We start from the raw sequence: 27,986 nt of genomic DNA, 5'->3' as shown, positions 1-27,986 counted from the left end.
TGCTCCTTACCCCTCACACATACTCTCCCCTCTGCTCCTTACCCCTCACACATACTCTCCCCTCTGCTCCTTAGCCCTCACACATACACTCCCCTCTGCTCCTCACCCCTCTTATCCACACACTCCTCTCTGCACCTTACCCCTCTCACCCATACACTCCCCTCTCCTGCTCAACCCTCACACATACTCTCCCCTCTGCTCCTTACCCCTCACACATACACTCCCTTCGGCGCGTCACCCCTTACCCCCACACTCCTCTGCTCCTCACCCACACACTCCCTTCTGCTCCTTACCCCTCACACTCCCCTCTGGGCTTCACCCCTCACCCACAATCCCCTCTGCTCCTCACCCCCACACTACTCTGCTCCTAAACCCTCACCCACACACTCCCCTCTGGGCCTCATCCCTCACAATCCCCTCTGCTCCTCACCCACACACTGCTTTTGCATTATACTCCTCACCCAACCTCTTTTACGACTCACCCCTCTTACAACTCTGCACCTACACACTTAAAAATAAGAACCTAAAAGGGTTCTTCAGCTGTCCTCAGGAGAACCCATCGAATAACCGCTTTTGGTTCCACGTAGAACCCTTTACACAGAGGGTTCTACATGGAACCCACAGATGATTCTACCTGGAACCGAAAAGGGTTTTCCTATGGGGAAAGCCGAATAACCCTTTTGGAACCCTTTTTGTTAATAGTGTACCCCCCCCCCCCATCTCTGATCCTCACCCCCATTCCTCCTCTGCTACAGTCTCACTGCTTCTGCATCAACCTACTCACTGGGCCAACATAGTCATGCAAACCAGGGCTTGGAAATCATACCGCAGCACAAGGATTACCTTAAACCGACAGTGCATTTACTTCTGAGCAGGGAAACACGACTCCAACCCTGGAGGGCTGCAGTGTCTGCATCCTTCCATCTTTACCTTTTAGACACCGACTGATTTAGACACGGGGAAAACACATGTTCATATTTAGGACATTGACTTGCATTGGTTTTGGCCCACAAAGGCTTAAGGGAGCAATTCTGTGGCCTAAATGCTCCCTGGAGACAGTGGTCAGCTAAACAAAAACCAAAGCATGGATTACTGTTTTACCTTGTCCATAGACTGCTGACAGGGTAAGGAAAACAATATGTAATTTGGCTGAATTATCCCTTTGTAACAGGGTTGTATATACCAGTGAAGTGAATGATGTGACTTTAGTACGGTTTAAATACTGATTTGGCTTGTGATGCAAAATTTAAAAAAAAAGGGGCTAATCCTGACTATGATGAAGAATAAATTCATTTGTAGCTACTCAGTGAAATGTAGTTGTCAAAATATTTACATGATCTTGTCAAAGTTTCTCAAGTGAAAGCATCTATGACCACATGCTTTTCTTACAGACTGTTAAATCATGTTATATCTGCTTGACATTTCACAATTAGTTGTTGTTTCAACTAGCAGTCAGTGACTGTGGCACACCGGTCACTTTTACAGCACAATTTCTAGTAAATTGCCAAGGATATAGGTGACGGTCTGACGAATAAATAGCAACAGAGTGATGAGAAACAGAAGACAGAGAGGAGGCGTACAGTAAATGTAGATACGTCTCTCTGCGTCTCAAATCACCTCTTCTGGTAAATCATGCACTCTGTGTCCCATGCCAACACACATCCTTAAATACCTCACTATGACGACTGAGATAAGCGTAACCTCATCACATTATGCCTGACCGAGTGAACCTGGGCTAAATTAGCAGCTTGGCAGCCTCCGTATGCACCCCCCCCCCCCCCCCCCCCCCCCCAGCCACCACGGCTGTACAGCCGAAAACACCCCCACACTGCACCACAACTCCAGCACTATTCCTGTAGCCTCTCCTGCCACTACGGCACAGAAATAACAGCACCTCCAAGAACAGACGCCAAGCCTGGATACCTCTATTATCTTGCTGGCTTGAACTGATTCAGCCTCTACGTTGTGTGTGTTTTTTTTGTATTTGTTTTTTTAGTGGAAAGAGAAACAGAGAGGAGTACCCCATCCTGATACATGTGTATTATGTCTGCTGGGCCCAGCCTGGGCAAGACCACTGCTGTCACACTAACTCACCTATGTATGTATGTGCAGTGCCTTGCGAAAGTATTCGGCCCCCTTGAACTTTGCGACCTTTTGCCACATTTCAGGCTTCAAACATAAAGATATAAAACTGTATTTTTTTGGTGAAGAATCAACAACAAGTGGGACACAATCATGAAGTGGAATGACATTTATTGGATATTTCAAACTTTTTTAACAAATCAAAAACAGAAAAATTGGGCGTGCAAAATTATTCAGCCCCTTTACTTTCAGTGCAGCAAACTCTCTCCAGAAGTTCAGTGAGGATCTCTGAATGATCCAATGTTGACCTAAATGACTAATGATGATAAATACAATCCACCTGTGTGTAATCAAGTCTCCGTATAAATGCACCTGCACTGTGATAGTCTCAGAGGTCCGTTAAAAGCGCAGAGAGCATCATGAAGAACAAGGAACACACCAGGCAGGTCCGAGATACTGTTGTGAAGAAGTTTAAAGCCGGATTTGGATACAAAAAGATTTCCCAAGTTTTAAACATCCCAAGGAGCACTGTGCAAGCGATAATATTGAAATGGAAGGAGTATCAGACCACTGCAAATCTACCAAGACCTGGCCGTCCCTCTAAACTTTCAGCTCATACAAGGAGAAGACTGATCAGAGATGCAGCCAAGAGGCCCATGATCACTCTGGATGAACTGCAGAGATCTACAGCTGAGGTGGGAGACACTGTCCATAGGACAACAATCAGTCGTATATTGCACAAATCTGGCCTTTATGGAAGAGTGGCAAGAAGAAAGCCATTTCTTAAAGATATCCATAAAAAGTGTTGTTTAAAGTTTGCCACAAGCCACCTGGGAGACACACCAAACATGTGGAAGAAGGTGCTCTGGTCAGATGAAACCAAAATGGAACTTTTTGGCAACAATGCAAAATGTTATGTTTGGCGTAAAAGCAACACAGCTCATCACCCTGAACACACCATCCCCACTGTCAAACATGGTGGTGGCAGCATCATGGTTTGGGCCTGCTTTTCTTCAGCAGGGTTAGGGAAGATGGTTAAAATTGATGGGAAGATGGATGGAGCCAAATACAGGACCATTCTGGAAGAAAACCTGATGGAGTCTGCAAAAGACCTGAGACTGGGACGGAGATTTGTCTTCCAACAAGACAACGATCCAAAACATAAAGCTAAATCTACAATGGAATGGTTCAAAAATAAACATATCCAGGTGTTAGAATGGCCAAGTCAAAGTCCAGACCTGAATCCAATCGAGAATCTGTGGAAAGAACTGAAAACTGCTGTTCACAAATGCTCTCCATCCAACCTCACTGAGCTAGAGCTGTTTTGCAAGGAGGAATGGAAAAAATGTCAGTCTCTCGATGTGCAAAACTGATAGAGACATACCCCAAGCGACTTACAGCTGCAAAAGGTGGCGCTACAAAGTATTAACTTAAGGGGGCTGAATAATTTTGCACGCCCAATTTTTCAGTTTTTGATTTGTTCAAAAAGTTTGAAATATCCAATAAATGTCGTTCCACTTCATGATTGTGTCCCACTTGTTGTTGATTCTTCACAAAAAAAATACAGTTTTATATCTTTATGTTTGAAGCCTGAAATGTGGCAAAAGGTCGCAAAGTTCAAGGGGGCCGAATACTTTCGCAAGGCACTGTATGTATATATGTATGTATGTACAGTGGGGCAAAAAGTATTTAGTCAGACACCAATTGTGCAAGTTCTCCCACTTACTTATACTTATTTTCCACCATAATTTGCAAGTAAATTCATAAAAAATCCTACAATGTGATTTTCTGGAATTTCTTTTCTAATTTTGTCTGTCATAGTTTAAGTGTACCTATGATGAAAAGTACAGGCCTCTAATCTTTTTAAGTGGGAGAACTTGCACAATTGGTGGCTGACTAAATACTTTCTTGCCCCACTGTATGTATGTATGTATGTATGTATGTATATGTGTGTGTGTGTGTGTGTGTATGATCTGTCGACTATCCCCCCTTTCTGTCCTGAGGTGGATGGACTGTTGCCATGGGCAACCTGTGTGTAGTCACCTAAAGATGAACAGGAAGCTGTGTCTGAGCAAAGCTTCTATTTATAGGAGCATCAGGAGAAAGGACAAGAGCATACATGCTTGTGTGTTTTTGTGACTTTGAGAGCACACAGGGTAACAGAGGGAGAAGGAGGCAGATTGTGAGACAGTTACTAGAGAGCGCGAGGGAGGGCGCAAAGGAGGGAGGGAGCGAGGGAAGTAGCGGAGGAGGCGGCAAGTGCGTGTTGATGCTGTACGTGGCGTCAGTATGATAAGTATAGAGACGTGTGTGCAGCGCGGCTGAGACATCACCTTCACTCCCTCACCAGGGCAGGCCGTACTCACCGTGTATGTGAGGCTGGGCTGTATTTATAAACACAGAAATAATTTGACATTATCGAAGCAGATTTTTATTTTGGGATACATTTTATTATAATTTTCAACAGTTTAACTACATTTTCACTATTTAAAAGTCAAACGATGAAAGAGGGAACATGAATACTTGGCTGTAATACTGAATATATATAACAGGAATACTGGAAATATTTAGGTGAAATAGCTGATATACACTGAGTGTAGATTAGTTGGAGGAGACAGGTTAAAGAAGAATCTTTAAGCCTTGAGACTGAGACATGGATTGTGTAATATGTGCCATTCAGAGGTTGAATGGGCAAGACAAAAGATTGAAGTGCCTTTGAACGGGGTATGGTAGTAGGTGCCAGGTTGGAGGGGGTGGGTTGGGGGGGGGGTCTAACCCCATGTAAATACATGTAAAGCAATATAACACAATATGGCAGTAGAGAGTGACAGCGCTGTACATTATAGTAGAATATAATGTGCTGTGTGACATTGTCATCGCATACTGCTTTGAGGCTGTTATTCCAACACTGCTAATGTGACAGTTCCTATAGCAGCGGGGTATCGTATGCTGACAAAGGCCAGGGGATGTTTGTGTGTGTGTGTGTGTGTGTGTGCGCGCGTCTGTGTGTGTTGTGTGGACGAGGGCGCCCGCGGAGGCATGATGTTATGGAGGCATGATGTTATCATATGGTCCTGGTCAGACAGAATGACCCTGCAGTGCCCACGCAGAAACCCCCTTTACAGAGCACTCTCACACGGTCAGGAGTCGGAGCAGCCACTGTAAAAGAACATCAACTATTCAGGGTTAGAGGGCATTATTAAGGGTATAGTCTGTATTAAAGGTGGGGTCAGGGTCAAGGTACTGTATAATTTAGGCTTGTGGCACAGGACAGGTTAGGGTCAGGTTATGGTTCATGGTTACCGTTGAGATATAGGGTTATGGCTAGGGTTAGGGTTGAACCAGGATGTGGACATGAAGCTAGGTTTAGGGTTAGGGTTGTGGTTTGGGTTAGGGTTGTGGTTTAGGCTAGGGTTAGGGTTGAACCAGGATGTGGACAGGGCTCGGGCCAGGGTTTTGGTTGATTTTACGGTCAAGGAGGACTCACGGCATTGATTTCTACGCCTTTGATCTCTGGGTTGCTCTCTGATTTAAACAAGGCTGGGTAGAAGGGACACAAACAAACACAATATCATAACCTGCAACAAAATATAACACACCTAAGTGTTTGTGTGTGTGTGTTCAAATACCGAATAGCTTGCGCAGCCTGGAGACACAGGTCACAAAGCCATGGAAAGGCAGGTGCAGCTCCCCAGAGCCAAACCTCTCCCACAGAAGCTGTATGACCTGGCCATCACACTGCACACCTAGCAGGAAGGAGGAAGAAGAGAGGAGAGGAGAGAATGATGAGGCAGGGATGAGAGGGAAGGAGAGAGAAATGTGTTATTATCCATTCAAGAGTGGAGTCCCTGCTGAAAAATAAACAGCATAAATTTGGTTCAGATTTGGTCCGGGTCGGACCAGCCTTTATTTGGCTCAACTTTTGACCAATCAGATCAGCTCTGAAAAAAATCTGATGTGAAAAGATCTGATGTGATCGGTCAAACCAATCCAATCTGTTAGTTGTTCCAGTTTAGATGGTTTGGTCGTCTCATTTATTCATCTTTCTAACCCTGGCAGTCATTCTGAATGCAGATTGTGGGTGAAGGAACTGTGTTATGGGAAAAACTACACCCTCAATGTATGATATCTGTAATGCATTGTCTTAAATGATTAAGCACTGTGATGCTGGTAAGCCTGCTCCCTCCAACACCTGACGTCACCGGTCCCTTCAGATAGCCATCAGTAATAAGGCAGCATTCTGTAACGTACACGCAGGGAGTCAGGAAGCAGGTGCAGAAGGTGAGTTTAATAATGAAAGAATACAAAACAGCGAGAAGCGTGCAGAACGTGTGAGAACTGCTGCTTGGCGACTGAGGCTTACTGAGGGCTGTATGAAGGGAGAGTAATAAGGGTGGTATTGAAGGTCAGGTGTTCTTAACGACAGGGAGCAGGTGTGCGCAGTGATGGTTGCCAGGACCGGTGGTTAGTAGACCGACGTCGCCGGAGGGAGGGAGCAGGTGTGACAATACCAGTATCATCAGCATAAACTGGTCACCAGCATACCAGCATCAAAATGTCCAAAAACACAACGAAGGCTGGTCACTAGCAAACCCAGCAGCATATGCTGGTCTATGATGTTTTTTGTTCAGCAGGGGTGGAGTGTGAAATGTAAACGAGGATATGAAAGTGAGGTAGTGAGGGAATGGCAGGGTTCTCTCCCCAGAGAATATGAGTGGCGCTGAAGACTTGCTACGCCACTATGTAAAACTTTATTTGTTATCGTTTAAGGACAGGCATCGCACCCATAGGGTATTGTCCCACTCTGAGATTGCAGGAAATGGCCATTACAGATGTTCAAAAACACAAACATCTCCCCCCCCCCCCCCCCCCCCCGCCGTACTCCGCAGCACTACCTTGTTAAAAAACCCGGAGTAAACTCTGAGTTAGAGATTGAGTTAGGGAGTGAGGATAAGAGGCAGATCAGAGAAAGAGATTGTGTGTGTGTACGCACCAGCAGCCTGGAGGGCCAGACTAAGCTCAAAGGGGCTCATAGTCCCTGAAGAGTCCTGATCAAACTTGAAGAAGATGGACTGAAAGAGAGAGAGGTCAATGAAGGATGGTTGAGTAGCTGTTGAGTAGCTAACCTGTAGCTAACCTGCAAATACAGAAAATGCTCTGTACAGTTCCCTTTTCTTATGAATTCCTTTCTCTTTATTAAACTCGCCCACCCTTCCTTCATCCACGCAATATTTCATGACAATAAACCCGCCAGTGGGATATGAGTCGATCTGCGCATCACTAGTGTGCATATCAGACAGAAAAATGGTTTCCTGGTCTATTTAAGTTGGTAACCCGTTTATAATAGCAATAAGGCGCCTCAGGGGTTTGTGGTATATTGCCAATATACGACAGCTGTATCCAGGCATTCTGCTTCACGTTGTGCCTAAGAACGCCAATATACCACAACCGCTCTAGCCTTATAGGGCTCCAACAGGCCACGCCCCTCTGTTGTTATTGTTCTGGATCCGACACACCCGATCTCGCCACCTCCCGCCTGCCTTCCATCTTTGAGGACATGTATTTCCAGCGTTAAGAGTTGTCACTAATATCTTGTCTGAGAAGGTTTGACAGACGCAATCAATATGGTATTGGCACCACCTTGCCCTTCGATAGGCTATGAGGAAGATTCACCTTATTGCTCATATCAATCAAATCCTCTCAGATCTCCACAAGTGCATAGGGTCGATTTGGGATTGGCCGAGGTGTTGCGTTTCTAATTTCTGTTAGCTAGTTAAGTGGTCCAGTGTTTTGTCCCAGACTGTACTCCTCACGCCGGAGTCTAACTACTGCATTTTACTACGCAAAGACGCTTTCCCACGTCTCGTGTAGCCAATATAAGGGTGACAGTCACAGTAAGCACACACATACAAGCAACAATACACGCAGCATCCGTTATTTTAATTTAAAAAATAAACATTGTCCGTTTTACTAACGGAAAATGTACAAAATGTGTAAAACAGTGAAATATACATCTCAGACTCATCCTCTGGCTTCAAAACATAACTCCAAACTCTCGCGGTAGTTCCGTGGTTGTTGATCGCGTTAGAACTGACCCAGGGTCTGTTTTTGTGGTGGCAGAAATGCTAAGGCTCATGTTTAGTGTAGTTTTTGGTGCTCTTTGAAACTCGGAACTGACGGTAAAAACACGACTTCTCAGCACAAAGGTTGATACATTCAAAACGGATTTGCACTACATCAACATACGAATGGTTTTGCAATCTTGGGAGAAAATAGAAGGTCTACGTTGCACAGTAATATCCCTATTGCTAATATTTAATACCACCATGGTAACGAGGATTGAGAATTCAGTTCCGGAATCACTTGTTGCTTAACACCTTGGGGCTTGTCCCTTAAGCAGTCAATCAATCACATTTATTCATAAAGCTCTTTTAACATCAGCAGATATCACATGGGGTTAACAGAAAACCCAGCCTACAACCCTAAACGGCAAGCAATGCAGTCGTACCTGCAGACTGCGAAGAGAGGCCAGCACAGGCTCTGTCTGCTCTCGGGTCAGACTGCTACGCCCCCCAGTCTGACAGGTGGGTTAGGGATCGCTCTCAGACACAGACAGAGGCGCTCAAAAGTACCAGGGCCCGTATCCACAAAGCAATATCAGAGTATGAGTGCCGATTGTTCCGTATCCCAGAAAGAAAATTTTTAAAAACACTGTCGCTCAAACAGAAGAGGGAACTAACAAAAGTCACTGACGATCCAAACGAGACAGGTGGGGTTTTAGGAGGGGTTCTGAAAGACACTCATGGAGGTGTCCACTGAAAGTTGACGAGCAACAACTGGGACGGAAAAGACACTCACCATGAGCGGCCCGCTAAATTTGCCCAAGAAGCGGCAAACAAAATAAAACTCCACACCAAACTTAGGCCGGAAGCAAACCAAAAAGTGGAGCAAAACGAAAACAGGGAAGATCAGAATAAGGATAGGTTTATTTGGAGAGAAAAAAATAGAGAGTGCCAACTAAAAGGTGTTAACCCTCCACATCTCTCAAGCCAAGTGCAGTACTGGGTCAGCAGCTCTTAAATATCACTTGTGCCAGTACAGGTGAAACACCTGACAAACAAGATGACAAGCCAGCACAGATGTAAAACATACTGATTAATGAGGTGACACCATTTGGTGCGGCCATTGTGCTAACGTCCAACCTCGAAAAATAAATGGGAAAACCAAAGCATGTAACACCTTCCCCCCTTAAGACAACAAATATATCCTATATTTTTGTTGGACAAGTTTCCTCACAAGCAACAGAAAACCACTTCCATATCACAACATGATCGACTTAAATGAGTCTCTACTTAAACAAGTCACCTTCTCCAATATAAAACATGTTATCTACTGGCTATCAATACTTAAATACAAGACCAAAAAAAATATATATATATATATATTATTTTGAGAAACAGAGGTAAAATCACATGCATTTCTATTACTCTCATCCCCTTGGAATGAGCTCTACCAAAACAAATCTCCAATACAGCAAAATGTGGAGTCAAATAAAATGTTGGCAAGGGCTACAGACTGGCTAAATATAAAACGTATGGACTGCCTACCCTTGAAAGGCAATCAGCAACCAAGTTGTCTTTTTTCAATTACTCAAGTACTGTTTTTGATGTGAGGCCAATTGCTTTGAAAAAGGGTGCTCATTCTCCAGACCACGTAGCACAATATGCATGAGCCTTTGAAACGTGGCTCCAGCATTTTGTAACCCAAACGGGAAAACAAACCATCAGGTGTGATAAAAGCAGACAGCTCTTTGGTGTGCTCAGTTTAGGGGGACCTGCCAATATTCCTCCAGCAGATTGAACTTGCTAACGTACTTAGCAGCGCTAACACGGTCTGCACAATCGTCGACTCTGGGCAAAGGGGAGGAGCCCGACTTAGTTGTTGTCCGACTTAGTTGTCGGAAACAAAACCGCAGAGACCCATCTGCAATGCCGTGTTCAAACATAAAATCCAACTCACTGTGGAGTTTCTTTCTCTTTTCAGGTTTTACTCGATAAGCAAGTTGTTTCATTGGGGCAGAGTCCCCAATGTCAGTGTCATGCTCTGGCACACCTGAGAATAAACCCTGATATTCTAAAAGCAGTGCAACAATGTTGACTTTTTCCTCCAGAGACAAGTGTGCCAAAAAGACATCAAGGTTATCTAGAATCTGAGTTACTCAGCCATCCCACGGGCACAGGGTATATTGGGCTTTCCTCGTGCTCTTGAGGAAGACAGTCAACAGTGACAGCAGTGGCAACAGGTAGAACATCACTACCGGTTTCCACCGACTTCTCACGCCGGATGGTAACGGGTGTAGTATGGTTTTAATATGTTGACATGACCCAGCCAGGGTTTCTTCCTGGCGCTCCAGTGTGGCAATGATGTAATCCAGATGTAATTTTTTTTTTTTTACTATGGAGTAATGGCCTGAAAAGCAAGCTTGCACGTTGACTCCAGAATAGGAAACAAAACCAGAACTTAGTCACCCACACTGAAAGTGCAGTTTAGGGCCTTTCTATCATACCAAACTTTCATTTTCATTTGCGCCTTCTCCCAATTCTCACTGGCAAACTCACAGGCGAGGTGTAATCTGTATCAATAACTGCTAACGTGCTCCAGCAAATTTGTTTTTGTGTTTAAGGTGTTGACTTGCAACAACCTCACTCGGAGTAAGCTCAAAGATTCCTGAACAACCTTCCGTGCTGCAAACAGCAAGAGGAACCCCTTCATCAGTCTTTCTCAAACTCAAAGCTCATGTCATTAAACGTCAGAGTGATGTACAATGTGAAACCGTACAGATGTGCGTTCTTCTACAGCTACAGTGGCTTGCGAAAGTATTCACCCCCCTTGGCATTTTTCCTATTTTGTTGCCTTACAACCTGGAATTAAAATAGATTTTTTTGGAGAGTTTGTATCATTTGATTTACACAATATGCCTACCACTTTGAAGATGCAAAATATGTTTTATTGTGAAACAAACAAGAAACAAGACAAAAAAACTGAACTTGAGCATGCATAACTATTCACCCCCCCCCCCCCCCCCCCAAGTCAATACTTTGTAGAGCCACCTTTTGCAGCTGCAAGTCTCTTGGGGTAACCTTGGCACAACTAGCCACTGGGAATTTTGCCCATTCTGCAAGGCAAAACTGCTCCATCTCCTTCAAGTTAGATGGGTTCTGCTGGTGTACAGCAATCTTTAAGTCATACCACAGATTCTCAATTGAATTGAGGCCTGGGCTTTGACTAGGCCATTCTAAGACATTTAAATGTTTCCCCTAAAACCACTCGAGTGTTGCTTTAGCAGTATGCTTAGGGTCATTGTCCTACTGGAAGGTGAACCTCCGTCCCGGTCTCAAATCTCTGGAAGACAAACAGGTTTCCCTCAAGAATTTCCCTGTACTTAGCACCATCCATCATTCCTTCAATTCTGACCAGTTTCCTCGTCCCTGCCGATGAAAAACATCCCCACATCATGATGCTGCCACCACCATGGTGGGATGGTGTTCTTGGGGTGATGGGAGGTGTTGAGTTTGCGCCAGACATTTCTGTCTCATCTGACCAGAGTACCTTCTTCCATATGTTTGGGGAGTCTCCCACATGCCTTTTGGCAAACACAATTTTTTCTTTAAGCAATGACTTTTTTCTGGTAACTCTTCTGTAAAACCCAGCTTTGTGGAGTGTACGGCTTAAAGTGGTCCTATGGACAGATACTCCAATCTCCGCTGTGGAGCTTTGCAGCTCCTTCAGGGTTATCTTTGGTCTCTTTTTGTTGCCTCTCTGATTAATGCCCTCCTTGCCTGCTCCCTGAGTTGTGGTGGGCGGCCCTATCTTGGCAGGTTAATTGTGGTGCCATATTCTTTCCATTTTTTAATAATGTATTTAATGGTGTTCCGTGGGATGTTCAAAGTTTATAACCCAACCCTGATCTGTACTTCTCCACAACTTTGTCCTTAACCTGTTTGGAGAGCTCCTTGGTCTTCATGGTGCCGCTCGCTTGGTGGTGTTGCAGACTCTGGGGCCTTTCAGATCAGGTGTATATATACTGAGATTATCTGACAGATCATGTGACACTTAAATAAAGTCCACCTGTGTGCAATCTAACTAATTATGTGACTTCTGAAGGTAATTGGTTACACCAGATCTTATTTAGGGGCTTCATAGCAAAGGGGGTGAATACATACGCACGGACCACTTTTCCGTATTTCATTTTAAGCAATTTTTTTCATTTCACTTCACCAATTTGGACTATTTTGTGTATGTCCATGACATGAAATCCAAATAAAAATATTTTAATTACAGGTTGTAATGCAACAAAATAGGAAAAACTCCAAGGGGATGAATACTTCTGCAAGGCACTGTAAGCTATATATAACAGAGGTGACACCCATTCGATGTGGCCAATATTCTAATGAGCTAACATCCAACCTCGCTGATCTAGGATCAGAATAGCCTTTTAGATCATAATCAATAAAACTATATGGACGGATCCTAGATCAGCAGATCTACTCTGAATATGCTTTGTGGATACGGGTCCGAGCAAGAAAAACAAAGCCTGTGAGATGTAAGGGGAAACGCTGTGACAACTGGCCAAATAAAAGGATACTTCCTCTCCAAAGATGAGCTGTCTGCATGTCTCCAGTGGCAGCTGGTAGTCTTTCTCCATAACTGAGAGAGAGGGAGAGAGGGGAGGGGTGAACGAGGCAGAGGATTGTAATGGTATACTATGAGGTTTTGCCTAGAAAAGTCATCTGTTTCCCCCAAAAATGTGTCTCTTACTACTCTGCTCCCACCTACTGGCTTTTACTGGTACTGCTGTGTACGAATATTCCCCAGCAACATGCAATAGCGGTAGCCTTCATTGCAGCAGTTTAAAGAGTTCTGCAACATGGTTTGACTAAATTAACATATCACCTTGTAATGACAACCTGAGTTCATTAAACCCCCTTGGACACTGTGCTATCTAACCTCCAAACGAGCTTCAATGCCATACAACACTCCTTCCGTGGCCTCCAACTGCTCTTAAACGCTAGTAAAACCAAATGCATGCTTTTCAACCGTTCGCTGCCTGCACCCGCACGCCTGACCAGCATCACCACCCTGGATGGTTCCGACCTTGAATATGTGGACATCTATAAGTACCTAGGTGTCTGGCTAGACTGTAAACTCTCCTTCCAGACTCATATCAAACATCTCCAATCAAAAATCAAATCAAGAGTCGGCTTTCTATTCCGCAACAAAGCCTCCTTCACTCACGCCGCCAAACTTACCCTAGTAAAACTGACTATCCTACCGATCCTCGACTTTGGCGATGTCATCTACAAAATTGCTTCCAACACTCTACTCAGCAAACTGGATGCAGTTTATCACAGTGCCATCCGTTTTGTCACTAAAGCACCTTATACCACCCACCACTGCGACTTGTATGCTCTAGTCGGCTGGCCCTCGCTACATATTCGTCGCCAGACCCACTGGCTCCAGGTCATCTACAAGTCCATGCTAGGTAAAGCTCCGCCTTATCTCAGTTCACTGGTCACGATGGCAACACCCATCCGTAGCACGCGCTCCAGCAGGTGTATCTCACTGATCATCCCTAAAGCCAACACCTCATTTGGCCGCCTTTAGTTCCAGTTCTCTGCTGCCTGTGACTGGAATGAATTGCAAAAATCGCTGAAGTTGGAGACTTTTATCTCCCTCACCAACTTCAAACATCTGCTATCTGAGCAGCTAACCGATCGCTGCAGCTGTACATAGTCTATCGGTAAACAGCCCACCCATTTTTACCTACCTCATCCCCATACTGTTTTTATTTATTTACTTTTCTGCTCTTTAGACAATATCTCTACCTGTACATGACCATCTGATCATTTATCACTCCAGTGTTAATCTGCAAAATTTTCATTATTCGCCTACCTCATGTCTTTTGCACACAATGTATATAGACTCCCCCTTTTTTTCCTACTGTGTTATTGACTTGTTAATTGTTTACTCCATGTGTAACTCTGTGTTGTCTGTTCACACTGCTATGCTTTATCTTGGCCAGGTCGCAGTTGCAAATGAGAACTTGTTCTCAACTAGCCTACCTGGTTAAATAAAGGTTAAATAAAAATAAAAAAAATAAAAAAAGGTTGATGTCAACGGAAATCTAATTAGCATAATAATAACAAATCCCCATAGAAATCTGTCAGTTTAAGCTAGAGATAAATGTTTTTGCATTGGATGCATCTCAATCCACCACATTCGCCTACGTCGCCCTTCCCCATCTGAGCCAATCTGACAACGTCTGTCTATAGCGTCCAAACAGTTTGGGCTGCCCAATAATATGACTCTCACGAACATATACATGGCGGTTGTTGTGCTCTAGGACACCCACAGGCCACACAAGATTCATCGTTTAGCTGTTGTTTCATGTCGTGAATCTGTTATTCAACGTGATTGTATTGAACAATAGCAGTAAGGCCCCCAATTTTTTTCATTTTTTTTCATTTTGAATATATTTTTGGGATACTTCAAGGGGTCTTAAACCCCCCTCCGGATTAGACAGGTCTTAGACTCTTATGGGTTCATTAATGATCTAACCTGAGTTAACCAGCTTCATGAACTCCTTAGCATTCAGTTTGTCATCCTGCCAGGGAGAGAGAACAGGAGGTTAAGACTGTCTAAGGGAGACATTTATCTTCTATGATTGAGTTATATTTAGAGATGAGAGAATTCCTACCGGCCCCGCCACCTCATCAAAGGTCTTCTGTACTCTCTTGCGATCCTCTGGCAAGACTGGTGGCATTGACATTACCTGTGAAGGACACACACACACACACACACACACACACACACACACACAGACAGTTGGCTTGGTGAACTGGAGAGCAGGACTGCAGTAGAAGTAGACTTCAGTAAGGTTTACTCACCATGAGGAAGCCAGTGGAGCAGGTGAAGTCTTGTGTCCTGGAATACAAGGAGGAGCACCATCAGTCTGTTACTAATTATCTTCATCATCATCATCATCATCATCACCCCCCCACCACCCTCCTCTCCGTACCCCAGATTGTTGCCAGTCTTGGAGTAGACGCGGAGGAAGAATTCCGCAGGCACGTTGGGCCTGTAGGTGGAGGCCAGGATCACGTAGTTTCCCGGGTCCAGCCTCACCTTCCTCCACACAGCCCTACGGTGACAAAAGAAGAAGACAACCTCTATGGGAGTAAAAAAATTATTGAAAGTATATATGGAGGGCCTTTTATATTTGTGGTTTTTGTATTTTTCTTTGTGTGTTTCCTATACTCCTGCCTTGATTGCAGTATCTGTGTAATTGCTTGGTCTTGTTATGCAGGGCTCTCTTGAAAGGGAGACATTGGTTTCAATGGGACTCCTCTGCCTAAATAAAGGCTCCAAAGAAAATCTAATAATAAGTGTATTGACTGTTTTCATAAAAATGTGACATATTTGCAGTAAAGACTGGCTACTGAAGTACCTGAGGGGCTGGTACTTCCCAGAGCGTCCCACAGGGTGCTGGTTAGAGAAGAAACTCTGGTCCAAACACAGGCCCTGGAGCTACGAGAGTGGGAGGGTAGAGGAGAGAGAAAAAGGCAGAGGTAGAAAATATGGAGTAAAGGAGATGGTGGAGAGAGAGGGAGCAGCGACCATGGTTGGTCGATTTAAAAGTGTAGTCTAACTAAAGTAAATAGTTGTGTTTTTCAAATACTTTACTACAAAATACTCACCTCTGGAGGAACCTGCAGATACAGGAAAGACATCATATTAACTGAAAATGTAGAACGTTCACATTCACAGCACATACAATTGACAACACATTCTCTCTCTCTCTCTCTCACCCTGTAGATGTGGAAGGCGATGTGGAGAAAGTTAATTTTATTCCTCTTTCTCCGGTCTTTCTGCAGTAGTTCCACCAGCACAGTGCACTGCTTTGCTTTCTTCTTCTGCTTCTCTGCCACCATCTTCTCCTCCGGGGTCATCTCTTCATCCTCATCTTCATCATCATCTTCTTCTTCCTTGTCCTGCTCGGCAAGGACAAGCTGGAACTGGGGATTCTTCCAGAATGATCCTACGAGAGAGAGAGGGATAGTTAGATAACGGGGGTAGAGAAAGGTTTGATGAAAAGGAAAGGAGTAAATGAAATTACAAACATTCTGCCATTGGAACGAGCTGTTCTCCCTGCTCTCCCAGGGATCTGTTCTCCCTGCTCTCCCAGGGATCTGTTCTCCCTGCTCTCCCAGGGATCTGTTCTCCCTGCTCTCCCAGGGATCTGTTCTCCCTGCTCACCCAGGGATCTGTTCTCCCTGCTCACCCAGGGATCTGTTCTCCCTGCTCACCCAGGGATCTGTTCTCCCTGCTCACCTCACCCAGGGATCTGTTCTCCCTGCTCACCTCACCCAGGGATCTGTTCTCCCTGCTCACCCAGGGATCTGTTCTCCCTGCTCACCCAGGGATCTGTTCTCCCTGCTCACCCAGGGATCTGTTCTCCCTGCTCACCCAGGGATCTGTTCTCCCTGCTCTCCCAGGGATCTGTTCTCCCTGCTCACCTCACCCAGGGATCTGTTCTCCCTGCTCACCTCACCCAGGGATCTGTTCTCCCTGCTCACCCAGGGATCTGTTCTCCCTGCTCACCCAGGGATCTGTTCTCCCTGCTCACCCAGGGATCTGTTCTCCCTGCTCACCCAGGGATCTGTTCTCCCTGCTCTCCCAGGGATCTGTTCTCCCTGCTCTCCCAGGGATCTGTTCTCCCTGCTCTCCCAGGGATCTGTTCTCCCTGGCAGACGGTATCGGAGCACGAGGTCTGATACCAACAGGCTCAGAGACCGTTTCTATCTACAAGCCATCAACACTTGAACTGGACTGACTACCTGCTCTGATTGTCCCGAACCTTAGCACACATTCACTCACCCACACACACAAAACACACATTCATGCTACACACAAATCACAACTGCTGCTACCAGACTCTTATTATACTGTTCAGTTTATCCACCCCCCCCCCCATTCCTCCCTACCTGCAAGTAAGCATTTCATTGGACAACGTATACCATGTGTATCCCGTGCATATCACTCGTGAAACTTGAAACACACTCACGACGGTAACTACGACTGCCCCCTGCGGTGGAGCCCGATACCCAGGAGCCTTTGTGGGAGCTGAGTGTCCATGCAGAGGTGGGGGCGGCAGGGGAGTCGGGTGTTTCCCCGTCCACTATGGGTTCAGGGTTCACGCTACACAGCTCCACTGTGTCAAACAGCCTGGTGAAGTCCTCCACATTCATCCTGACACACAGAGAGGATAGACTGTCAGTGTGTGTGTGTGTGTGTGTGTTATTTTTGTAGGTATGTTTGTGTCTACGTGTGTTTGTAATGCCAGAACCTACCAGAATTCTCCATCCTCACTCTTTTTCAGCTCAATCCTTTTCTTTTCAGCAGCATCCACATCGTCCCAGTCTTTACTCCTAATTAAAAAAAAGAACTCGCCATTAACCATCAAGTATTCTCACAGCTTGCTAGAGCACTGTGAACTGCGGTGGCGCAATGGTCTGAACATCACGAGTTCAATCGTTTAAAGAAACATAGTGCCAAGGAAGGCATACAGCGACGTTTTATGGACCTTTTGAAACGTTCCAACATCAAAGTCTATTTCTATTGACCAGGCTGGGTGTAGTCTGTCGTGGAAATGTCCTCTATTTACCAAATCATGGGAGCAAACCACACACGAGTCAGACTTATGCTTAATCTTCACCTTTAATAATAATTAAGCTTTTGCAATAGCATTTTGACTTTCAACAGTTCAGTATCTCTAATGAAAAGTTGAGAGTCCCCAACATAATGGCAAATGGGATCCTTTATAGCAAAGATCCAAACCCTCCCTAGACGACATGACAAAACACAGGTCTTAGGAACTTACACAAAGAAAGACTTTACTTCAGAGGAATATCCCCTAGTCAGACAGAGTTGGCTATAAATTATCGTTCAGTTTGGTCTCCTAAACAAAGCTCTTATTTCGTCCCACCCTATGATATATACCAAATTGTCATTTAGATACAACAAATTCTAAATACAACCAATCCTGGACAAGCTCACGGAGAGGAGAGTGAGGCTATAGGTTAAGATAGGAGCAACAAAAGAGGGAGCATAGAATTATTCCAGACACTGCCATCCTCCTCTCCCCGATGGGAAAAGTAGGGTGTGACTGGCACACAGACACAGTGGAGCAAAAGATATGTTTACACATGATGACACCTTGACCTCTCCCCTCTCTCCAGCCCAAACAACTTAGAACAGATACTGCAACCCTGCCACAGTATTATACAAACATAACATTCTGATGAGAAGTAACTTACAAACATATGATGAATATAAAACACCTTACCTATGTTACCACCTAATTCTGATTATTCCCCAACAAGTCCCAGCCTGTGTAACGACAAAATGAAACATGTGCACGCACGTACCTCGCACACGCACACATACTCTTCCTTACTTGTCACTCCAGGGTCCAGAGTACTCCACAAAGCCCCAGGGATTCCTCAGCCGTAGCAACAAGGCCTCACCATCCGGCTTCTTCACCTGAACCACACACACAATGGTAACACTTCATTTGAAGGGGACCTTATTGCAGTGTAATAACACTATAAGAAGTATTGTATTCATTGTGATTATTCATAGTTACATGTTGTTAGTACAGGATGTAACTGGTGGTAATTGCAGTCTGTAATTACAGAGAAAGTTTGTTCCTACACTACATGACTGCTCATCTTACATCTCATTCCAAAATCATGGGCATTTGCTGCTCCTCCCGCAGTTCGGCGTTCCAATTCATCCCAAAGGTGTTTGATGGCGTTGAGGTCAGGGCTCTGTGCAAGCCAGTCATGTTCTTCCACACCAATCTCGACAAACCATTTATGTATGGACCTCGGTTTGTGCACGGGGGCATTGTCATGCTGAAACTGGAAAGGGCCTTCCCCAAACTGTTGCCACAAAGTTGGAAGCGCAGAATAGTCTAGAATGTCATTGTATGCTGTAGCATTAAGATTTCCCTTCACTCCAATTTGCATTCCGCCTCAACAGATCCACAGATGATGCAATCTCTATTCCACTCAACACTGCCCTTTCCCACCTGGACAAAAGGACACCTATGTGAGAATGCTGTTCATTGACTACAGCTCAGCGTTCAACACCATAGTGCCCTCAAAGCTCATCACTAAGCTAAGGACCCTGGGACTAAACGCCTCCCTCTGCAACTGGATCCTAGACTTCCTTACGGGCCGCCCCCAGGTGGTAAGGATAGGGAACAACACATCAGGTGTCCACGCTGATCCTCAACACGGGGGCCCCTCAGGGGAGCGTGCTCAGTCCCCGCCTGTACTCCCTGTTTACTCATGACTGCATGGCCAAACACGACCCCAACAGCATCATCAAGTTTGCCGATGACACAACAGTGGTAAGCCTGCAATGTTTGACTGTCTCGCTCTCCTTGAGCAAAGGTCTACTCGTCTCGCACACATGATGACGCGCAAACACAGACACACTAAAATGCCAATCCAATCTTTGCTGAATTTTTTCCCCCAGAGTGCCAACCGAGTGGCGCAGCGGTCTAAGGTACTGCATCGCAGTGCTAGCTGCGCCACTAGAGATTCTGGGTTCGAGTCCAGGCTCTGTCGCAGCCGGCCTAGACTGGGAGACCCATGGAGCGGCGTACAATTGGCCCAGCGTCGTCTGGGTTATGGGAGGGTTTGGCAGGCATGAATGTCCTTGTCCCATCGCGCACTAGCAACTCCTGTGGTGGACACAGTCGCCAGGTGTACGGTGTTTCCTCCCACACATTAGTGGGACTGGCTTCCGGGTTAAGTGGGCCTTGTGTCAAGAAGCAGTGCAGCTTGGTTGGATTGTGTTTCTGAGGACGAACGGTTCTCGACCTGTACGAACTCGTGATACTAGCCAGGCTGTTAGGATAGGGAATGTACTTCACAAGTACACATTCATTACAAGTAAGTTAAGTTATCCTCAATATACACAGGATTTAGCTAGTTAAAATGAAGTGTAACACCTAGTAATTACATTACACTCTGTGGTGTACTAGTGGGTTTATTCTCCAACTTGGATGGCAAGGAGGTTAATCTTGTACACATTATAAGTAATATCTTTATTATGACCTTGGATGACACCCGTATGGTAGTCAATGAGGTTCACCTATATGTGCGGCTTTGGAAAACCTATCCACAACCGTAAGGGCCGAAGCAGGGACGAACATCCGGCTAGAACCGAGTAAATAACAGAGCACAACGAGCCTGCCTTGAGTTGAGGCATTTGGCGGTACGAAGATATTCTAGATTCTTATGGTCGGTCCATACTAACAATGGGTGTTCCGCCCCTTCAAGCCAGTGCCCCCACTCCTCAAGGGCCACCTTGACTGCAAGAAGTTCCCAACTACCAATCTCATAGTTCCTCTCAGCGGAATTAAGGCGATGGGACAGGAAAGCGCAGGGATACAACTTTTTGTCCCGGGCAGAACGTTGGGATAGAACGGCTCTACTCCAACGTCCAAAGCGTCGACCTCCACCACGAACTGACGGGACAGGTCCTGATGGATTAGGATGGGGGCAGTGGTGAAACTACAGTGCCTTGCGAAAGTATTCGGCCCCCTTGAACTTTGCGACCTTTTGCCACATTTCAGGCTTCAAACATAAAGATATAAAACTGTATTTTTTTGTGAAGAATCAACAACAAGTGGGACACAATCATGAAGTGGAACGACATTTATTGGATATTTCAAACTTTTTTAACAAATCAAAAACTGAAAAATTCGGCGTGCAAAATTATTCAGCCCCCTTAAGTTAATACTTTGTAGCGCCACCTTTTGCTGCGATTACAGCTGTAAGTCGCTTGGGGTATGTCTCTATCAGTTTTGCACATCGAGAGACTGACATTTTTTCCCATTCCTCCTTGCAAAACAGCTCGAGCTCAGTGAGGTTGGATGGAGAGCATTTGTGAACAGCAGTTTTCAGTTCTTTCCACAGATTCTCAATTGGATTCAGGTCTGGACTTTGACTTGGCCATTCTAACACCTGGATATGTTTATTTTTTAACCATTCCATTGTAGATTTTGCTTTATGTTTTGGATCGTTGTCTTGTTGGAAGACAAATCTCCATCCCAGTCTCAGGTCTTTTGCAGACTCCATCCGGTTTTCTTCCAGAATGGTCCTGTATTTGGCTCCATCCATCTTCCCATCAATTTTAACTATCTTCCCTGTCCCTGCTGAAGAAAAGCAGGCCCAAACCATGATGCTGCCACCACCATGTTTGACAGTGGGGATGGTGTGTTCGGGGTGATGAGCTGTGTTGCTTTTACGCTAAACATAACGTTTTGCATTGTTGCCAAAAAGTTCAATTTTGGTTTCATCTGACCAGAGCACCTTCTTCCACATGTTTGGTGTGTCTCCCAGGTGGCTTGTGGCAAACTTTAAACCACACTTTTTATGGATATCTTTAAGAAATGGCTTTCTTCTTGCCACTCTTCCATAAAGGCCAGATTTGTGCAATATACGACTGATTGTTGTCCTATGGACAGAGTCTCCCACCTCAGCTGTAGATCTCTGCAGTTCATCCAGAGTGATCATGGGCCTCTTGGCTGCATCTCTGATCAGTCTTCTCCTTGTATGAGCTGAAAGTTTAGAGGGACGGCCAGGTCTTGGTAGATTTGCAGTGGTCTGATACTCCTTCCATTTCAATATTATCGCGTGCACAGTGCTCCTTGGGATGTTTAAAGCTTGGGAAATCTTTTTGTATCCAAATCCGGCTTTAAACTTCTTCACAACAGTATCTCGGACCTGCCTGGTGTGTTCCTTGTTCTTCATGATGCTCTCTGCGCTTTTAACGGACCTCTGAGACTATCACAGTGCAGGTGCATTTATACGGACACTTGATTACACACAGGTGGATTATATTTATCATCATTAGTCATTTAGGTCAACATTGGATCATTCAGAGATCCTCACTGAACTTCTGGAGAGAGTTTGCTGCACTGAAAGTAAAGGGGCTGAATAATTTTGCACGCCCAATCTTTCAGTTTTTGCTTTGTTAAAAAAGTTTGAAATATCCAATAAATGTCGTTCCACTTCATGATTGTGTCCCACTTGTTGTTGATTCTTCACAAAAAAATACAGTTTTATATCTTTATGTTTGAAGCCTGAAATGTGGCAAAAGGTTGCAAAGTTCAAGGGGGCCGAATACTTTCGCAAGGCACTGTATAATTAAGATTCAGAAACGGCCAGTCAGCATCTGGGAACCACGTGAACGGAACCTTGGGAGAAGTGAGTGTAGAGAGGGGGGAGTGAGGTAAAGACAAGAATGTCGTTGAGGTAGACAAACACAAACCGGTTTATCATGTCACGTTGACCAGGGCCTGAAACACTGCGGGAGCGTTGGTCAGTCCGAACAGCATAACCAGGTACTTTTAGAGGCTTGAATGCCGAGGAGAGGAGTGGTAGAGGGTAATGATTTTTTACTGTGTTGTCATTGAGGCCCCGGTAGTCGATACACGGACGCAGGGTTTTGTCTGTTTATTCCACAAAGAAGAACCATGCGTCGGCAGGGGATTCAGAAGAATGAATGCTCCCTGCAGCTAGAGAGTCCTCAATGTAGTCCTCCATGGCCTTGGTCTCTGGGCCAGACAGAGAATAAAGCCACCCCTGAGGCGGTGTGGTGCCCCGGAGCAGATCAATGAAGCAATTGTCGGGACGATGTGGCGGAAGGGATGTGGCGCGAGCCTTGTTGAATACCTCCCAGAGGTTCTGGTACTCTGCGGAGAGATCCAAGGCTTTTCCCAAGCCCACAGGAGGATGTCTCGGGGCAGGCTGTGCCGCCTTAACACAATGTGCGTGGCAGAACGGGCTCCAACACAGGATAGAACCAGTAGCCCAGTCAAAACCACAGGAACACAAGAAGATTTAAATGAGTAGAAACTGCAAAGAGGCACAAGGACATCCAGTGCATCTAGCAACAAGAGATTACAACCTTGTGACAGTTGTCACTGAATTGGATGCAACTGAGAAGAATCATTAGTGAATTTAGTGGAAACTTGCCCATTTGTAACAAGCATGGTAAGAAGCATTTGTTGTTACACCTCTGTAATTACAGACTGCAATTACCACCAGTACAACTACGAGATTACAATTAACTACAATACTTGTTACAATGTAATTACACATGTAATTAAACTGTAATAATGACCCCTTAAAATGTAGTGTTACTGGAAACGGAAACAATTATGTGAGCAAAGCGCAAAGATTTTCTATCCAAATTATAAAAGTGGATTATTTTCTGATGACCTTAGCTTGGTGAAGCACAGTATGATACATACCATGTCAGTGTCTGTGATGGCGTAGGCATGGCCCTTCACCAGTCCCTCTGCAGTCACTGTGCCTATCTCACGATAGTTACTAGCCTGTGGAGATACACAGCACATAGAGAGCAACTCACCACAGGTGCTGCATACACAGTAAGAATCACACTTGCCGTCACAGTAGCTATTGGCGAAGGAGAGGTGTGAGGAAGGTACAGTGGGGCAAAAAAGTATTTAGTCAGCCACCAATTGTGCAAGTTCTCCCACTTAAAAAGATGAGAGAGGCCTGTAATTTTCATCATAGGTGCACTTCAACTATGACAGACAAAATGAGAAAAAAAATCCAGAAAATCACATTGTAGGATTTTTTATGAATTTATTTGCAAATTATGGTGGAAAATAAGTATTTGGTCAATAACAAAAGTTTCTCAATACTTTGTTATATACCCTTTGTTGGCAATGACAGAGGTCAAACGTTTTCTGTAAGTCTTCACAAGGTTTTCACACACTGTTGCTGGTATTTTGACCCATTCCTCCATGCAGAGCTCCTCTAGAGCAGTGATGTTTTGGGGCTGTTGCTGGGCAACACGGACTTTCAACTCCCTCCAAAGATTTTCTATGGGGTTGAGATCTGGAGACTGGCTAGGCCACTCCAAGACCTTGAAATGCTTCTTACGAAGCCACTCCTTCGTTGCCCGGGCAGTGTGTTTGGGATCATTGTCATGCTGAAAGACCCAGCCATGTTTCATCTTCAATGCCCTTGCTGATGGAATGAGGTTTTCACTCAAAATCTCACGATACATGGCCCCATTCATTCTTTCCTTTACACGGATCAGTCGTGCTGGTCCCTTTGCAGAAAAACAGCCCCAAAGCATGATGTTCCCACCCCCATGCTTCACAGTAGGTATGGTGTTCTTTGGATGCAACTCAGCATTCTTTGTCCTCCAAACACGACGAGTTGAGTTTTTACCAAAAAGTTATATTTTGGTTTCATCTGACCATATGACAGTCTCCCAATCTTCTTCTGGATTATCCAAATGCTCTCTAGCAAACTTCAGACGGGCCTGGACATGTACTGGCTTAAGCAGGGGGACACGTCTGGCACTGCAGGATTTGAGTCCCTGGCGGCATAGTGTGTTACTGATGGTAGGCTTTGTTACTTTGGTCCCAGCTCTCTGCAGGTCATTAACTAGGTCCCCCCGTGTGGTTCTGGGATTTTTGCTCACCGTTCTTGTGATGATTTTGACCTCACGGGGTGAGATCTTGCGTGGAGCCCCAGATCGAGGGAGATTATCAGTGGTCTTGTATGTCTTCCATTTCCTAATAATTGCTCCCACAGTTGATTTCTTCAAACCAAGCTGCACGGTGGCTCGGAAAAACTCCCTAGGTTGTTTCTAGGTTGTTTCTGGTGTCCTTTGACAGCTCTTTGGTCTAGGCCATAGTGGAGTTTGGAGTGTGACTGTTTGAGGTTGTGGACAGGTGTCTTTTATACTGATAACAAGTTCAAACAGGTGCCATTAATTTCAGGTAACGAGTTGAGGCCAGAGGAGCCTCTTAAAGAAGAAGTTACAGGTCTGTGAGAGACAGAAATCTTGCTTGTTTGTAGGTGACCAAATACTTATTTTCCACCATAATTTGCAAATAAATTCATGAAAAATCCTACAATGTGATTTTCTCTCTCTCATTTTGTCTGTCATAGTTGAAGTGTACCTATGATGAAAATTATAGGCCTCTCTCATCTTTTTAAGTGGGAGAACTTGCACAATTGCCCCAATGTATGTAGCTATGTTGGTACAGCATTCATCATAAAGTCTATAAGCCATACATGTGCCATGGGTGTGTGTGTGATCTGTCTGTGAGCGTGTGAATGTGTTCTTCGCTATGTGTGTGTCTGTGTACCTGTATGAAGCAGCTGAGCAAGCTGCCACGGGACAGGGCAGCAGAGAGGGCTTTCCACATGACCCTTGGGGTGCGTGAGGAGACAGGGAGGGAGTAGGCTATGCCGCCTGTGAAGTCCTCCATTGCCTCAGAGATATTACCTCCCTTCAGACTGCCATACGACCCGATCAGCCTGTGGTGTGGTCGAAGGATTGAGGAATGAGGGAGGTGATATTTTCACACACAGCCAGACACACAAACACTAAAATGATGTAAGACATTGCAAGGATGCATGCACGCACACATACATAAACACACACACAGACGCATATGCTGGTGACTGACTTGGCATAGGCTTTCTCCACCAGGGCGCTCCAGTACTCGTTGCGGGTACAGGAGTAGCTGAAGAGCAGGCGACCCTCGCGTACAGGTAGCCTGTCATCTACTACCACCTCCACCCACTCACCATACTGCCAGAACTACATGGGGGGGGGGGGTTATGGATGGAGAGGGAGGCATAAAGAGGGTGGACAGGGAGGAAGGGAGGAAAGATGAGGCGGGGGGGGGGTTATGGATGGAGAGGGAGGTCGGTAGGAAGGGAGGCATAATGAGGGTGGACAGGGAGGGAGGGAGGGAGGGAGGGAGGGAGGGAGGGAGGGAGGGAGGGAGGGAGGGAGGGAGGGAGGGAGGGAGGGAGGGAGGGAGGGAGGGAGGGAGGAAGGAAGGATGAGGCATAAGGAGGAGGATGTAGGGAGAGAGCGAGGGAAGGAGGAGGGAAAAGGGGAGAGAGGAGGGGAAAGAGAAAGAGGGGAAGGAGAGATGGGACATTAAGAACTGTAATATACTGTGGGTCTCAGAGTCATGGCTGAACAAGGACGCATCTAGCTAAGTTTTTCTACGTATCGGCAGGACAGAACAGCAGAGTCCAGTAAGATCGGTGGGGTGTCTCTTTCTTTTACAGGATTTAAAAAAAGAATTGCCCCCTTTTTCTCCCCAATTTTGTTGATTACTGTCTTGTCTCATCGCTGCAACTCTCCAATGGGCTCGGGAGAGGCAAAGGTAAAGTCATATGTCCTACGAAACATGACCCGCCAAACCACACTTCTTAACACACGCCCGCTTAACCCGAAAGTCAGCAACACCAAATGTGTTGGAGGAAACACGATGAGCCAAGTAAAGCCCAATTGTGCGTCGCCGGTGACTGAGGTGGTATACTCAGGAGGCTGAAAAGATTTGGCATGGGCCCTCAGATCCTCAAAAAGTTCTACACCTGCACCATTGAGAGCATCTTGAATAGCTGCATCACTGCTTGGTACGGCAACTGCTCGGCATCTGACCGCAAGGCACTGTAGTCAAACTCCCTGCCATCCAGGACCTCTATACCAGGCGGTGTCAGAGGAAATCCCTAAAAAGACTACAGCCACCCAGTCATAGACTGTTCTCTTTGCTACCGCATGGAGAGCGGTGAACAGATAATAAAATGTCTACCCGGACAATTTACATTCATTTATTATTAATTGTTTTGCAATAACTCCCTTGCACTGGCTCTATGCACACTCACTATACTCTACCCACACATTCATACATACTACAGTGACACACACACACTTTACATACGCAGCTGCTACTCTGTTTATTATATATCCTAGTCACTTTTAACCTTACCCACATGAACATACTGTATTACCTCAACTACCCCCTGCATATTGGCTCGGTACTGGTACTCGTCTATAGCCTCGTTAATATTTTTATTGTATTACTATTTCCTGATTGCCTAGTCAATTAACCCTACCCACATGTACATACTGCATTACCTCAACTAAACTACAGTACCTCATACCCCCCTGCACATTGACTTCGTACTGGTACCCCTTGTATATAGCCTTGTTATTGTGTTACTATTTAAACTTTTGTGGTTTAAATATTTCTCTTATATTTGGGCTAGTAAGTAAGCATTTCACTGGAAAGTCTACACCTGTTGTATTCGGTGCATGTGACCAATAAAATGTTATTTGGGGGAGGGGGAGAGAGAAAGAGAGAGAAAGAGAGACACTGTGTGGTCTAGATTAAAGGCTCATGGCTATAAGGGGATCAGCTGGAGAAAAACACTGGGCTGTGTGCGCGTGCGTGCATACGTGTGTCCCAGGGTAGTAGCTACCTACAGGTCTGTACTACACTCCCAACATAACCCCTCCGGGTCTACTCATATGTATCCCCCCCACACATACTCACCAGAGAAAACCACTAAGCCATAACTAACGATCTCGGTGAGGTTTTAATGTTTTTGGTCGACCAACATTATAACTACATGATTATGAGTTTGGAATCCAGATAACATATTTTTTTTAATTAAACAAACCAAGTAACAGATTTAGTCATCAATATTTTTAACCTGGACATTTTTAATGATCATACAACCCCAAAAGCAATCACTCTGGATTTGTAATTGCCTATAGGATGGCGTTTTATTTCTCAGATGACATCGGCTAAACGAACATCATTTACACAGGATTATGAGTTTGGAATCCATGTAACATGTTTTTTTTTATTAAACAAACCATGTAACATATACTGAGTGTACAAAACATTAGTCCATGGACTAAAACATTAGTCCATGCCCTCAATTCGCCAGGGCATGGACTCCACAAAG

At 45.2% G+C, this 27,986-nt stretch overlaps 1 protein-coding gene across 5 annotated transcripts in view; it reads right to left on the bottom strand.

Moving 5' to 3' along the window:
* Window positions 1–4,500: 4,500 nt before the first annotated feature.
* Window positions 4,501–27,986, bottom strand: part of LOC109904762 (calpain-9-like) — a 37,278-nt gene continuing 13,792 nt past the window's right edge. For 3 of the 5 annotated variants that reach the window (XM_031790448.1, XM_031790450.1, XM_031790451.1), the window contains exons 4-21: window positions 25,682–25,815; window positions 25,358–25,529; window positions 23,477–23,560; window positions 18,599–18,684; window positions 17,493–17,570; window positions 17,207–17,391; window positions 15,951–16,180; window positions 15,840–15,851; window positions 15,590–15,669; window positions 15,161–15,283; window positions 15,030–15,066; window positions 14,840–14,914; window positions 14,701–14,746; window positions 12,728–12,789; window positions 8,591–8,659; window positions 7,076–7,154; window positions 5,712–5,828; window positions 4,501–5,241 (exon numbers count right to left, since the gene is read on the bottom strand). In XM_031790448.1, the coding sequence (XP_031646308.1) occupies window positions 5,147–5,241; window positions 5,712–5,828; window positions 7,076–7,154; window positions 8,591–8,659; window positions 12,728–12,789; window positions 14,701–14,746; window positions 14,840–14,914; window positions 15,030–15,066; window positions 15,161–15,283; window positions 15,590–15,669; window positions 15,840–15,851; window positions 15,951–16,180; window positions 17,207–17,391; window positions 17,493–17,570; window positions 18,599–18,684; window positions 23,477–23,560; window positions 25,358–25,529; window positions 25,682–25,815 (1,764 nt within the window). In that variant the 3' untranslated portion in view covers window positions 4,501–5,146. Of the gene's footprint in view, window positions 5,242–5,569; window positions 5,623–5,711; window positions 5,829–7,075; window positions 7,155–8,590; window positions 8,660–12,727; window positions 12,790–14,700; window positions 14,747–14,839; window positions 14,915–15,029; window positions 15,067–15,160; window positions 15,284–15,589; window positions 15,670–15,839; window positions 15,852–15,950; window positions 16,181–17,206; window positions 17,392–17,492; window positions 17,571–18,598; window positions 18,685–23,476; window positions 23,561–25,357; window positions 25,530–25,681; window positions 25,816–27,986 lie in introns of those variants that run through there. The other 2 variants (XM_031790449.1, XR_004203088.1) reach the window with 2 other exon arrangements.

This window comes from Oncorhynchus kisutch, linkage group LG15 (genome assembly GCF_002021735.2).
Source record: "Oncorhynchus kisutch isolate 150728-3 linkage group LG15, Okis_V2, whole genome shotgun sequence".
NCBI lineage: Eukaryota > Metazoa > Chordata > Actinopteri > Salmoniformes > Salmonidae > Oncorhynchus > Oncorhynchus kisutch.
Note: the sequence above shows the minus strand (reverse complement) of the source record. Positions and strands in the feature narration are given on the sequence as shown.